General features: G+C 37.1%; 1 protein-coding gene across 24 annotated transcripts in view; it reads left to right on the forward strand.

Moving 5' to 3' along the window:
- EPB41L2 (erythrocyte membrane protein band 4.1 like 2) overlaps positions 1–14807 on the forward strand; it is a 93895-nt gene that overhangs the window by 70466 nt on the left and 8622 nt on the right. For 10 of the 24 annotated variants that reach the window (XM_015858477.2, XM_015858474.2, XM_015858476.2 and 7 more), the window contains 8 exons: positions 494–666; positions 1073–1254; positions 5430–5492; positions 7549–7695; positions 8787–8891; positions 11405–11551; positions 12504–12557; positions 12756–13313. In XM_015858477.2, coding sequence (XP_015713963.1) covers positions 494–666; positions 1073–1254; positions 5430–5492; positions 7549–7695; positions 8787–8891; positions 11405–11551; positions 12504–12557; positions 12756–13313 — 1429 coding nt within the window. The remainder of the gene's footprint in view (positions 1–493; positions 667–1072; positions 1255–5429; positions 5493–7548; positions 7696–8786; positions 8892–11404; positions 11552–12503; positions 12558–12755; positions 13314–14807) is intronic. The other 14 variants (XM_015858492.2, XM_015858484.2, XM_015858483.2 and 11 more) reach the window with 14 other exon arrangements.

The raw sequence follows: 14807 nt of genomic DNA on the forward strand, positions 1-14807 counted from the left end.
TCTTGATCTTGTTTATTTGTTTTCCACTTGCTACAGCATTCTACACAGCTTTGAAATGCCGTGCTCTAAATTTGAGGAACAGCAGCTGCCTTATGCCTCAGAATATAGGAAAGACAGCGGAAGTGGGTCATACAGTTTCCCTTATAAGCAATATTCTAATAAGTAAGATTAGAGAAGTGTACTATGTGGACTTACAATGGCCTCAACTAACTAGAAAGAATACCGTTTAATAATGATAGCACCAATAGATGAGGACCCCAGATGCTTATTTGTTCTGTGGAAAATGTGTTAATTAACAGCATCACTTCAGCTCCAAATGCAAATAATAGATTATATGTATTGTTTTAGTTCTTCTCAGTTCTTATGATAGAATTGTTTCTTGGACTGCACAAATCATGCCTGGTGAACTGAAGCTGCAATATAATAAGTAGCGTTAGAAGTACCTCATTAAGTAGATGAAATGTTTTTAAGTGACTTTCTTTTTACTTTTTAGACTTTTATCACCAGAACAGCCTCCAAAATCAAAATTTCTAACCCTGGGTTCCAAGTTCCGCTACAGTGGACGTACGCAAGCACAAACACGACAGGCTAGCAACCTTATAGACAGACCAGCCCCTTACTTTGAGCGTTCTTCAAGCAAACGTGTTTCCAGAAGCCTTGATGGTGGTACGAAATTGATGTATTTATTCAGTACAATGATTATATATTACGTATGGTCACCCTGATATGAGTTCATATTGAGAGACCTTGGAGATACTCAGAATTCAACTGGACAAGTCCCTGAGCAACCTGGACTGACTCTCAACAGGTGGTCCAACTAACTAATCTCAAGATATTTCTTCCTAAATTATTTTGTGATATGTCAGAAGTTATGACAAGAGTACATTCCTGTTCACATCAGAGCAATAAGAATCATAGACTTTGTACATAGCAAAAAGCTGAAAAATGATGTCACTCAGTCACAGGCCTGTGTTCCTCTTTATTGATATCACTATAAAATATTTTATGAAGTCTTAAAAACAAAATGTTCTAACTTATTCCAATTAAGCAACATTATTTTGTTCTTTAACAGCTCTCATAAGTATCTCAGATCAAAGTCTGCCAAGAGACTTCCATACTACAAGAGGGCAGCCTGGAGGAGAGAAAATCCTTGACCTTGAAGCTGCTGGACAAGCCAAATTGAAAGAAGGTGGCAGAGAAGATGATGGAAGCCCACTGAAAACTCCACAATTAGAGTTGATTCAGGATGGAAAGGTATGGATATCTTTCACACCTAAATTATTTGTCCACTTAGTGCATGTTTGCTTATTTGGAGCCCACCGCCTCTGAGCATCATACAGAACACTGTATTAAATATTTAAAGAAAATTGTCAAGTATCTTCTGTAGTTTATGTTAATGTAAGTGTATATAAGCAAAAGCGAAAGCAAACTTATGTGTAGAATCAATTTTCAGTTCTGGAGAAAGTATTTATAAGTGTAAATAGCGTTTTAATTTCTTAGTTTGCATAGACTTATTTGTTAGCATATCCATTTTAGTATGTTATACAAATCTGGATGTATTATAACTGCTTTTAAATATTTATAGATAAAAACAGTGTTGTTTTAGCAGTAATTTAGTAGAATAATTTATTCATTTAAAAACTTCTGTGTTGAACCGAGGTACAGATTTCTGTTGAAATTTGAGTATTTTGGTCCATCTCTGGGGGAATAGGTAAAACACAAATAAATTCAGAGCTTGCAGGATTTTGTATAAAATTTTCCTTCCACGGTGTTGGCTAAAACCTTGGAGTTGTGTGATTACTATCTCTCTCTGGGATATTACTTATTTTTCTAGCTGTTCTTCAGAACTTACTTTCATACTTAAAAAGTAATTTTGTTTGGAAGTTTTTTGCCAGTTACTCCCCATGTGAATCTTAGTGGTGATAGTTGGACTGCAGTTTCTCTGTGCAGCTGATGTGTTCCCACTACATTCAAGTGTAGGAACAGAACAAATACTAATGGTTGCGTTTTTGATGTTCTTTGCTCACTACTTGAAAGGATTTTTAAATTAGCTTAGGAAGAGGTATGTGTGAACTTCACTGAGGGGAGAAAAATAGTTACATTACTATGTTTTGACTTTGGGCTTGATAAAATGATGATTCTCCCTGGCTTCTGAAGTGGCAGTATCTTTCAATCTTTTAATCAAGAGAAGAAAAAAAGCAGTATTTTGGGAAGTTTTTCCATGAAGCTGATTAGTAAGGTTTTGTTGCACATGCCAACTCTGTGAACAGCTCTCTTTTCCCCCAAAAGCACTCTTTAAGTCTTAGAGGAAATGGTTATAAACCCAAGACTCAAAGTGCCAGCTTGTCTTTCGTGTACTGCACTGTCCCCTGACCTTTCTGCCAAAGCTTTGAATGTCTGTCTGCTTCCATCTGATGTGACTATTGCAGTTCAAAAGTGCAAAGTTCTTTGCAGCCGGAGAACAGAACGTTCATAATGGTTTCGATTTCATAATCCATAGCAGTAAACAAGCTGTCTGCTTGTAAAACGCAAGGGGATTTCTATTTTCATTTGGCGTTTCTATTGCATTAGTAGAGCTATCCCTAAATAAAAATTTTCACTAACAAATAATTTCTTTTTTTCCTCCCTCTTTTTGTACCTACAAACTTTCATTTTGTTGTCCTTTCATTTTCCACTGTGCATAGAATTTATTTTTTCAGCTCACTCACATACACCCGCCATCACTACCCATCCTTGCTGCGTCATCCCATCTCACAAACTTGTCACCTATCCGTGAGATGGACATGCTCTCAGATATTTCCGAGGAAGATCCTCTCTGTGAGCCTGTCTTTACCATCCCAGATGTCTTGGAATATAATTCTATGAGAGAAATACCAGATCATAATGAAAATAAAATAGTTCCACTGATCAATAACTTTGAATCTACGAGAGCCCTAGCTAGTCAAGGCCCTTCTGCCATGGAAGGAAAAATCTGTAGAAATGAATACAAAAACACTGAATTGTGTGTCTCATTCAGCTTTATCAGATGCTTTTCTTTTTGTTTTCGATCGCTGCTTGATGAAGATGGTTATATTAGTTTTCCTAGCCTTCCTGATGTTTGCATCTCTTTCCTCCCGCCTGATCTTCAGCACTATGTTCCTATCACCTCTCCTTCCTTCATCCCCTCTTTTCTCCTTATTTTTCTGCTGCTTCTGTCAGCTTTCCAGTCTTTTCCTCTTTCGCTCACATTTTCCCTTCCTCTTGCTCTGTCCCTCTGCTACCTGGAGCCTAAAGCGACTTCATTTAGTGCCTCTTATGACAATGACCTGAATGACAAAGCAGAGGAAGAGGAGGTGTGTAATTCTGTTGATTAAATGTTGACTCCATGCATAGCCATTACATTAGTTCTCCCAGATTCTTCCTCAGTTTCACACACTGGCAGAGATATGTGTATGTATCTTTCTAACTTTTCCTGTTTGTGAAAAACTGCCATTCAGGGGTCTTTAGTCAGTAAATAGCTGTGGTGGGTTTTTTTGGGGGGGGTTGGATGATTTTTACCTGAATTCATGCAGCATGCATAATTTTTTGATCTTCCACCCTACTGAGGTAGAGTTGCTTTGTAGTTCAAAATGTTTAGGAACACAGAAACCTGAAAATTGCTGTGAAATGACATATCTAGTATTACTATTACCTGAAAATTATTGCAATTTGCATTACTTGCACTGACAGATTTGTGTTAAAATGCATGTTACCTCAGTGCGTTCACTTTGCAATGCACATCTCAGAAGTTCTGTGGAGATCTGAAAAGTGAAATTCCTAAATACTGAATTCAAAAAGTATTACTGTGATTTCTTTAAACTAGCTTTTGCTAGTTAGATTTTAGATTTTCAGATGTTTCCATTCTACAAAAATATGTTCAAAGCTGCTTCTAATATTATTTTTTTCTGAAGTGGTTTCATTGATCTCTAGCAGTAGTTAAGGCAAAGACGGATTTCATTCCTTAGCTGAGATTTCAGGTTCTTTCAGACTTTAATAATTGAACTCTGAACTGTCTTTGAAATGCACTATTGTAATTGCTATACAGAAGCTTCTTTCACATTATTTTGTTGCTCTGATCATCTGGAGTGGTTGACAAAATGCATCCTTGCCTTTACTGTTCATGTTAGAGCAACAACACCATGCACTAGAAAAAGGTGGTTTATTTTTATCCTCAAAGTAAATATAAAGCAAAATAATGGGATCAAAACTGGGGTCTGTTCAATATTACATTTAATAAACTTGGTTAAACCAATTCAATCAATAGATATAGTATACATTAAAAACTTACCAAATAGGACACACAAATACAGTTTTATAATGAAAAACATTACTTTAAAGGTAGGTCACTTTTTCAGTGACCTAAAGCAATCCATGATAGTTTCAGACAGTAGAATCATAGATAAGTGAGAAATGAATAATAACATGATATGTACAATGTAGGTGTGCATTCACACAATCTAAAATGCAACAGTACATGCAATAATTAAACCACTCTTCAAATGTGCGTGTTAGCACACATTGACTTTTCAATACAAATACTTTTCATATTTGTACCTGTGACAAGACTGAAATGAGAGGTGGTTTGCTTTTTAAAGAATGCCTTTTCCTTGGCCATTCAGAATCCTTGTGGTTAAGATGTGAAAATCACTTCCAGCAGAGTGCAGTGCAGTTTGAGGAAGAATAAATGTACCTAAAAAGTGTTAATATCAAGTGAATTTGAGTTCTAAACTGTTTTATCAAACAAAGTCATGTATTAAATTCCATTTTCCCATCAAGTCATTGCAGGGCTTAGGGTTTTTATCATAGAAATTATACATACCATCTTTTTCATTCATTTTTTAATATCCGAGATAACACTGAGAAGCAAGAGGGGCATAGTGTGAAATTTTCATTTTTCATGCCACATACCAAGTATTACTTCAGCCATTCTACAGCAATATAGGTGAAGGAAGACCAAAGTCGCTTAATAATTTGAACAACATCTGGGGCCGAAACAGTCAAGGTCTGTAAATAATAGCACGCTTTGCAGCATTTACAAAGAGATGATGCCTCTGTTACTCTGTAAGCGTGTGTTAATGGTTCCTTTTCTTGATAATTTATAATATGCTTACATAGGTGGAATCTGAAGAGGAGGAAGCACAAAAGAAGGTGCATAGGTTTTGTTTGTTATTTTTATAGTTAAATCTGGCTGTAGCTGCCTGATTTGTTAGCACCCTTAAGTTTCTGTGGGTTTTTGTCTGAATAGTTCCTTTTCAACATACCACTTTATTTCCTGTATTTGACAGTCTGTTTCCAAGAGTCTTTTTTCTTTTTTTTTTTTGCTTTTTTTGTTGTTTTAAAAACTTCCTGATACATTTTATGTTCATTTTGATTATGTTTTTTTTTTGTGTGTGTGTGACTTAATTTCACAGAGCAATTCGTTGAGAGTAGACGGGGAAAACATTTATGTCAGACATAGCAATTTAATGTTGGAGGTTTGTATATAATAAAAGAAACACTTTCTTTTCTAATGGGCTGCCAGGCTGCATGGGATGGGAGGTCACCTGCAGGCTGTTATGTACACAGTGCATGAAGTGCATGGGGAAAAGAAGCTTGGAAATGTTGCATGTTATGATTCTAGTTTCTGAGTTTTTATTAGTTTTAGAAAAGAAAACCCTTAGCTTGAACATTTAAGTGTATTTTTGCTGGATGTTTTCAAGGTGGCAAGTGGGAATAATAGCCCTATTTAGATATATCCAACGCATTAGGCTGATACATCAACATAAACAGGGTTTTTTTATACATTACTTTAAGTGTGCATTTGCTTTGTTGAGTAACGTTTCTGATTTTCCCCAGTAAAATCATCTTTTTTCAAATGTGAAATCTGACTTAAGGGAGGCAGTTAAGGCAGAAGTAGCGATGTAAGTATAGAAAAACTAATTCTGGGTCAGACAGTTAGGATTTTTTTTAGGAGCTTTGAGAAATGTAGGTAAGTATCAGATTTTTAAAGTTGAGTGCTTATGAAATTTTGGTTTTTCTTGTTTTAAATGGAACTAAAAAAAGAGAAGCAGTCTTGCTCCCTAAACGTTGATGCTCATTGAAAATGAGCAACAGCAAAGAGTTTTGAACAGTATTTGATTGTGTAGTGCTCTTATTTGCCACTAAAAAGGAGATTCTTTTTATTGTAAGGATTTCCGTGTGTTCTGTAAACGTGGATTGATCTGTAGTTAAAACCAGCATCATTTAACATGGTCATTAATAACAGAAGCCAGTAACCAGAGAAAATCCAGAAAATCCTGCTGCTGTCTTTAACTTAATTCATCCAAATGGGGCTATCATTAATTCCTTTTGTCACAAGAGCCGTCTTTTTAAGAATCATTGTTTTTGTTTGTTAATAAGGAGGTATGTGGATCACGGTAACATAACTAATATATTTTTTGGCTTTTTGCAGCTCTTGGTCACTATTTAAACTTTGCTTTTGTATAACTTACTAAAGCACTGAAAGCATACACTGCATTACTTTGCTGTGATCAAGTCTAGGAAACATGCCTTGTGTCACGCAAAGACAGCTTTTAAAACTATGACATGGGTATTTTCACTAGCTTCACTTGTGTAATGGAATGTCCTTGGTGTAATGTTTCAATACTCTCTGAGAATAAATGCATAAGGAGGACATATTTAATACCCCCTGATTATTAGTCCTAGATGAAAAGTGAGGCATTGGTCCTACTGAATTACCAAAAGGGGGAAAAGTTCTTAGTGTTCAGTGTCTATCTGAAGATTCAGAGAATTAAGAAATAGATTTGCAGCACTGTTGGCGCTGAACATACAAGTGAAAAGACATCAGAAATGTAAGGATTTGTATTGGTTTTGTGTTTTATATGACTCCACAGGTTTTTTTCGATGCAAATTGCTGTATCTGAGCCTCAGTGAGCCATAATAAAATGTAATTCGATATTGACACTGGTACCCCCTTTGATGCTTGCCTGTGAAGGTCCAGTTTAGACAAGACACCCTCACGGGTTTTGTGCATATCAATTTATATACCTGACAGCTTCATCCGCAGTCAGGTTCTTAGATGTGGAAAACACGGATAATAATCTTTAAGTCCTTACATCTGATTCTTCCAGTACATTTAAGCCTACACAATAGGCACGATGAGTAGGCCCTCTGAAGTGAATGATGCAGGTGTTAGTTGCTTGCATACTTGGCCAATTTCAGATGAAAGCAAGTAATGACTAGAAATTATTGTTTCAAAGGGCTAGCAGCTTCTTTTTTCGGATGAAAATGGCTCTCTATTAGATAATTGTGCACAGCATTATCTTTCCTTTGCATCAAAATGCAGTAGTGTTGTAGTGTATTAGTCGCCAAAAAATTAACTTAGTTCCATTATGGCTTTAAACTTTTAATGCATTCCAAAGAACAACTCTGCAGACACAAGGCACTTTCCTTGGTTTGATTCTTTTCTTTTTTCTTTTTTTTTTTTTAACTGTTAAGTTTGCTTTTGTTGTCGTGTTTTGTCCTACTTTGTTTTACGTTGCGGGTTGCTAGGACCTGGATAAGACCCAGGACGACTTATTGAAACACCAGGCTAGCATTAGTGAGCTCAAGCGCAATTTCATGGAATCCACACCTGAACCACGCCCCAATGAGTGGGAAAAGCGGCGTATCACACCTCTGTCCCTACAGACACAAGGGGTATGTCTCAGTAGACACTTATCCGCATGCGTTTCCATACAACCCTGTAGACGATGTAGTAAATGCCTTTTGTTTTTTATGTTAATTCTTCCAGCTAATGTAATATTTGTTTATACTACGTATATGTTAACTTATTACTGCTTATCATTGGACGTGGCTTTAAATAATGTGTGGAATTTTGTTCCTCAGCAACTGGTCTAGAGTCACTAGATGAAGTTAGAAGCAATGGCAATATTTTGCTCTGTGTTAACAGCAGCTTAAATTTCAGTTTGATATCTACAGAGTTAATTTTTCAGTGATAGAGGTTTTTACTCCATGCGCCTTTTAACTTTTCCTAGGCAGCCCATGCAGAAACAGCTGTCTGACCTGTGTTGTTTGCAAAGAACCTTACGTGATCAGATAATTTATGTTGTTGGCCTCTTTGGGGACAAATTTATTGTGGTCATTAAAATTTATTCACCTTAGGCTCCACACATGTATAAAATGAATTTACCTGCTTTTTCTTTAAACCTCCTTTTTAACTAGACATTAAAACAGCAGTTTGGAAAACAATTTTCCAAAAATATCATCCTAATTGTTTGTGGCAGAAAACCTGCCTGCTCAAATTTCTGTCTATTTTTGAACTCCTAAATTTGAGGAGTTAATTGCTGCTTCTTTTATAGAGTAGAAGAGCCAATCAGTCCTCAGAAACAATCAGTTTACCTTCTGTCTTTCCCTATTATTTCTACCACTCCCCAGTGCAGGGAAATTACTCCTCTAATTTTTGGGTACTGCATTAGAATCTTTGCATAGTGATACATGGTACAAATTTACAAATGTCTGACACACTGAAGCTATAAATATCTATTTGGTTGAAATAGGCATTTATGTAAAAACATAACTTAATTTTTATGTGTTTGTGTGCATTTTTTATGTTGACTTCTCCGTATTGAAGCTTCCAAGTATTGTTTGTTTATGTCTGGTTTTTATTTCTTTGTTCATTTAGTATGTTCTGTTATTTTCAGATGGTTTGGTTTTATGTTTATGAATAGTGTGTATCTGTCTCATTGCTTGTTGATTTACACTGGTTTTACAAAATGAAAACTAAATAGAAAAAAGGAGACCACGTTTTCCAAGTGAAAGTGCTGCCTGGGAAAGAGAAGCAGTGGACTGCAATGCCATCGATTGCTGGAACAAAACCAGAGGAAACTGATAAGGTGGCTGCCCTGAAATCTACTGCCTTTTTGCTGTATCTGCTGTGGGCTGGCTTGGGCACTTGCTTCTTTTCTTTTTTTTTCCCCCTGCTACCACTACTGCAAAGAGAAGTTTGAGTTTCAAACCAAGATCTGTGTATATGAATCATATATGAATGCCAGCAACATTCTGCTTAAGCACTAACTATGAAATTGAGTGGTTCCAGTTTGAAGTGAATGTTTTTCCACTGGAAAATTACTGTATTTTATGTGATTTGGACAACAGCAAAACATATATTTCCATTCCAGGTGGAAATAATTGTTTGCTGTTTGCAGTTACATAACACTTTGCACAGTAACTTTTATTTCCTGTATTTACTATGTAACCATGTCTCAAATCAACAATGCTAAAAATGCAGTCACATTCTGAGTATCTCCATGTTTCAGTACTTTTTTGTTAATCCAGAAAAAGGGAGAATTTTTCTTCTCTCCTAAGCTGGTTAACACCTATGAAAAGCGCTATATAATTAGTGGGACTGCTAGCAGTATAGTAGTGATGATGGAGGTGGCAACTGAGATGTTGTCTTTTTTACATGACTTTTGGACTGTTTTCCACCACCTAGGAGATGGGATGAAAACAGATTGTAAAGCTGCCAGTCCTATTTAAGTATAACATATAAATACTAGATTTGGGATAAAGCATGTTTTCATCCCAAATTATTTGTTGATGTTAGTAGAAAAGTTTGAATTCAAGTTCTTTGTTACCTCTAAATTTAAACTTCCTACTGTTAGTACACATTGCTCAGTCTTATTCCTGGAAGGAACATTTTCTTGCCTATCTTTTAGGATAGCTGAATAATAGATGAGAATTAACAAGGATACCGCTGCTAATATTCTTTCTTTTCTTCCTTCTTTTGCCAAATAATTGCATTTCCTGTGTATAAGAAATGTTGCATTGGATATGTCTCATTTGTATCCACGTACTCCCACAAATGCGCAGCATCTGTGACTTAATTATAATAGAAATTATGGTGCAACGATACATATGTCGCAAAAAAATGACCATCATATTATGGCTATCCAGAATCATTACTGTGGGTGGCTTTTCTTAAACCCCAGACCCACCTTCTTTGGCTTCCAAACAGCATATGCACCTACGTGCCTGGAGATCGTTTGCCAGGAAATTTAGGCATCTTCAGAGTCCAATGCATTGTTGTAAATACAGTAATTGGTTCAATAGTGCCAGTTCTATTCCTACATTTGGTTTCTTGTACTAAATGCCTCCTCAGGGAGCAAGGCTTACATTGTGAAGCAAGTTGCACAATTGGAGTTTTCTTTTTAAAAGATTAGAAGGCCAGAAATCGTGAACATAGTTTGCCTTTTTATCCAAGCTACTGATGGATTCGTGTTCATTGGATACAGCAAATAAGAGAAAGGGAGTGATGGTGAGGAATACATTGCTATGATGATTATCAAACATCGTATGAAGGTAGATGTAATCAACCTGCATTTCCTTAAAATCTTCTTGGCCACCTTTGGAACATAATTCAAATCTTAGTGTAGGGGAAAAAAACATAGTTCTTTTTCCTTTTCTGTTCTTCTGCATGCCAAACGTACAGCACTGTATGCATGATACCGTGGTGTAACCTGTGTAAGTGTTCAGATTCTGCATTGCTAGTGCACAGTAAGTCCACCCAAACAGCAGTTTATCTGCATGGCTTTTTAGCTTTCCTCTGGCATGTTCTCCTGCCCTGTCTGTTACCTGGTGTATGTTATGTCCATGTTAGGTATCTGTTACACTATTGGCTTTTTATTTTAGCTGTTCATACTTGTAATGTAATGTAAGATCTTATATGCTTTTTCAGAAGCTTGTACCCACAAGAATGTTAAAAGCTTGTTTTACCATATGGCTTCATAGTACTACCAAAAGTAGATCAGGCTATAAGCAACTTAAACCATGTATGCTTCTATATACATTTGAATAAGGCAGGTTTTACCAATGCAGTGGGAAAGGCTTTTGAAAACAGATTCTTTAATAAATGCAGATTCACTCATTTTAAATATTTTATAAACAGCCTGGATGAGTAAATTATTTTTAGCTTTGTGGGAATGTATTGTTTGAAGCAAATGTATGTGCTTGAAGCTACCAAACAGAAGTTACTAAGTGTTCAGAATGGACTTTCAAAAGGGAGAAATCCTGACACTGATAGTAGTAGTTCAAGTAAACTATTCTGGTAGGAAGTGCATGGAAATATTGAATGCTTTTAATTTGTACAGTGTGAAGTAAAGAGCCGAATTATATGCTTGGTGGGCACAGCGCATTAGATCGCTGCTGAGCACTGTGATAATGGCAATGTTCTGGCTTGTTCTTCTCTTTCTCACCTTGATGCACACGAGGTGTCCCCGAGCTCGTGCAGAACGCTCCGGATCAAACGCTTGTCTTTGTCGTGTTTTCTCTCTTGCCGACCCTTTCCTTTGTAGGCTGCTGCCGCTTTGTTCGTCACCGTCTAATTCTTTCCCTTCTCTAACTCGTCTAGAGCCTAGAAGAAGAGATAGCGTCCATTTTATTTAGCCAAGAGCGCTTTAGCGCCGGCCCGGACCGGCCCTTCGCCGCCGCCGCCCGCGCGGGGCCAGCAGAGGGCGCTGCGGGGGAGCAGACCGCCGCCTCGGCCCCGCCGCCCCAGGTGCTTCCCCGCCCCGCCCTGCCCGCGGCCGCTGCCCTGCGCCTACACGGCGGGGAGCGGGATGCCGCTGTGCCGTGCTGCAAGAGCCGGCTGGCTGCTTGGTGTGGTGGGAGGGAGACACAGCCGGAGCTTAGTTTACGTACTTTATAGGCATCGGGACTATTAACGGGCTATTGTTGCAGCGTCGCCAGGAATGCTGGCACGTGCTCTGTAGGTGCTTTGCTTGGTAAACAGCCATAAATGTTAGGATTAAGTCACAGATGATGTGTTGGTTTTGTGTTATTGCTGCTTGAATTCAAATCAACATTTTCCAGAAATAATTAGGTAAAGTATGTAATACATAGCTTTTAGTGGGCTATGTCTATCACAGTTCATTTTGTCGCAAAACAAATACTAACATAGTTTCTTTAATCTCAACTCAAACTAAATCTTAATGGGATCATCTTGGTAGTCACCTGTTGCTATTTTGACAAGACACAAGCATGAGCAGCCTCCCTCCCAAAAATGAACAAACTAATAACATCTTACAGTAGTTTGTTGTTTTTCTGTTCTTTTTATTATTATCTTGTGTGGTGATAAATCAATACCAGAATGCATTCTTCATATATTTTCCCATAGTGTTTTATTCCTAATTCCTGATTCAATTAAGATAAATAATTGCCTCAGTAGCATCACTGACCTGTGCATTCAAACTTTTATTTTCAGTCTCTCTTAATTAAGTTGCTTTGTCCTGCTTAATAATGTTCATAATACTTACCTACTTTTGAATGAAATACTGGAATGAAATAGAACAAAAGGAGCTTAGTTCTAAGTGGGTCTCACAGTGAATACACAGTACCTGTCCTGTATCATGTATAAATATATTATAAAAAAAAAGCTAGCTTGAGGAATCTTGTTTTGTTTAGAAAGGTTATGCATTGATTTTTTGTTCTGATTGCTTTTTGTTTCACAGAAACATGCTTCCAGAGCAGAAGGACCTTGCACGGAAGTCAGCAATGCTGATAAGGTTCTACTGATTTTTCCATAGTTAAATGTGGCTCTAACTCTTCCAATCCATCTTCATTCTTTCTTTTCAGTTAACCATCACAACCATCTTTTGTCTTCTACATGACATGAACCAACCATCAGCTAATTTTGTTTCCATCACTTTATTTTATTCATATAATCTACTTTTGTTTTTCCTCATCCATGTCTTTTTGTGCAGAGTTCACATGAGACTCTGGACATAGTGGAGGAGAAGAAGCAGGCAGAGGTTGGGATAGAAGAAGCACTAGTCGTAGACGAAACCAACAAAGGGAAAATACAAGTTGCCACTGATGCTGGGGAAACATGTGAGGTGGAGCAGTTGACAAAAAAGGACTCTTCTTCTTTGCCATCAGATAGTAGTAGCAGCAGCAGTAGTAGTGAGAGTGAGGATGAAGAGGTGGGAGAATACCAGCCACAACACAGGGCTGCTGAGGATGTCATCAAAGAACAGGAAGAAGAGGAAGATGTGAAAAGGAAAGAACATGATGAAAAAATACGACATGTGGAAGCCACACCAGAAGTCAGTCAGCTAACTATACCAGCTGAGTGCATACAACTTGCAGCTGAAGATTTGGTTCAGCAAAACGCAACTACCATACTTACAGAGGAGAAGAATTTGTCAGAGGAAATTAAGCGAGACCTAGGTGAAGAAAAGGAGGAGGAACAGCTGAAACTCAATGGAGATGTGTCTCATGTTGACATTGATGTTTCACCACAAATAATTTGTTGTTCTGAGGTAAATGGTAGAACAGTTTGACAACTAGATTAAGCAGAGAGATTTCTTTGGGTGAAAATGTACCTGCCTTTCTTCTTCTCCTGTTCTTCCAGTTGTTACAGCATCCAACAAGATTCAGATCATTTGGAAGGGGAAACCACTGATGAGCAGCGAATTTCTGTCTGCTTCAGTTATGGTTTCTGGCTTTTTGCTACAACTGGTTGAGAGTCACCAGTAAAGCAAGCCTTCCGAAGACTGCCATCTCCTTTTTATACCCCCTTATTTTATGTGCATATACACAGTGTATATTTATTATTTGTGTTTCTTATGTTTTAAGTCTCGTCTATTTGTCAGTTGTTTTTGACATGTCCATGACACATAATTGTAATTGGAAACCTATTAACAACTGGAATTAGAAAATATCCATCCCAAATTTTAGTTTCTTTTTTTCCCCCCGTTATTTTCTTCTTTTCTTGTTTTTTTTCTTTTTTTTCTTTTTTTTTTTTTTTCATCTTTTTTAAAGATGTGTTATGAAATTACAGGCTAGAGCTAGTATATCTTTCAGTGAGCATATGCGCATATCTTTACTATTACACTCTTTAGGGAAGTGCAAGTTAGTTCCAGTCACAGTCACCTGATTGTAACCAGACAAGGCTGAAGGGTACTTTACTGGGTAACCTTCATTAAAAAGAGGAAAAAACAAGTGTAAAAAACAAAGTGTGAGTATGCTTGTCTTTGTAATATGAGTGTGGTCTTTTACTGAGGTTTTTTCAACAGTTGGGTGTTCTTCTTTTCTTGTTTGTCTTGCATTAGTGGTTGCTTCTCCCAACTCACGCTTGAACAACTTTTTATGTCATTGTCTTCTATATACATAGTCTCAGTTGTTCTAGTGACCTGAAAAAATAGCTTATAAGACCTTTAGAAACAGACAACACACGCTTCCTAAATCATAGCCTGTTTGAAGAGAGGGCAGAAGGGCTTCTATGTGTGCGGAAGAATCTGAGGGAAGGGAAAGACTTTTTTTCATCTGGATTTCCCTTACTTAAAATCTAAGTGTCCAGGTCGTTTTTTGTTCCAGTAGTGCATATTCAGAAGCTAAACTTTTACATTGGAATTTCTTGTTGTTATTTGCAATTTGACTAAGTAAACATAGATATTTTTCCAATATTAATTCTGATGTGAAGCTTATCCATCTGAGATAGCTATCGGTTTCTCATTTGATGGAACTTTTACACAGAGATTTTTTTCCTACTGATGCTCCTTTACACATTTTAAACACCTTTGAACTGGGTTTTATCAGTTACCTTCTGTGATATTTACCATTGGCTGAAATGTGGGATATTGGCAAGGCTTATTAGGAGATCGGACTTTCCTGCTGTGTATGTGCATTTATTATATCATTTCACTTTGCTTATTTACATGCTTTACAAATGGAAAAAGAGTCAAATGCTTATCTTAATCTTGGACTTCTTATGTATTTATTTTACTTTGTTGTTCGATTTTACAAACTTTCTT

Source organism: Coturnix japonica, chromosome 3 (assembly GCF_001577835.2).
Source record: "Coturnix japonica isolate 7356 chromosome 3, Coturnix japonica 2.1, whole genome shotgun sequence".
Taxonomy (NCBI): Eukaryota; Metazoa; Chordata; class Aves; order Galliformes; family Phasianidae; genus Coturnix; species Coturnix japonica.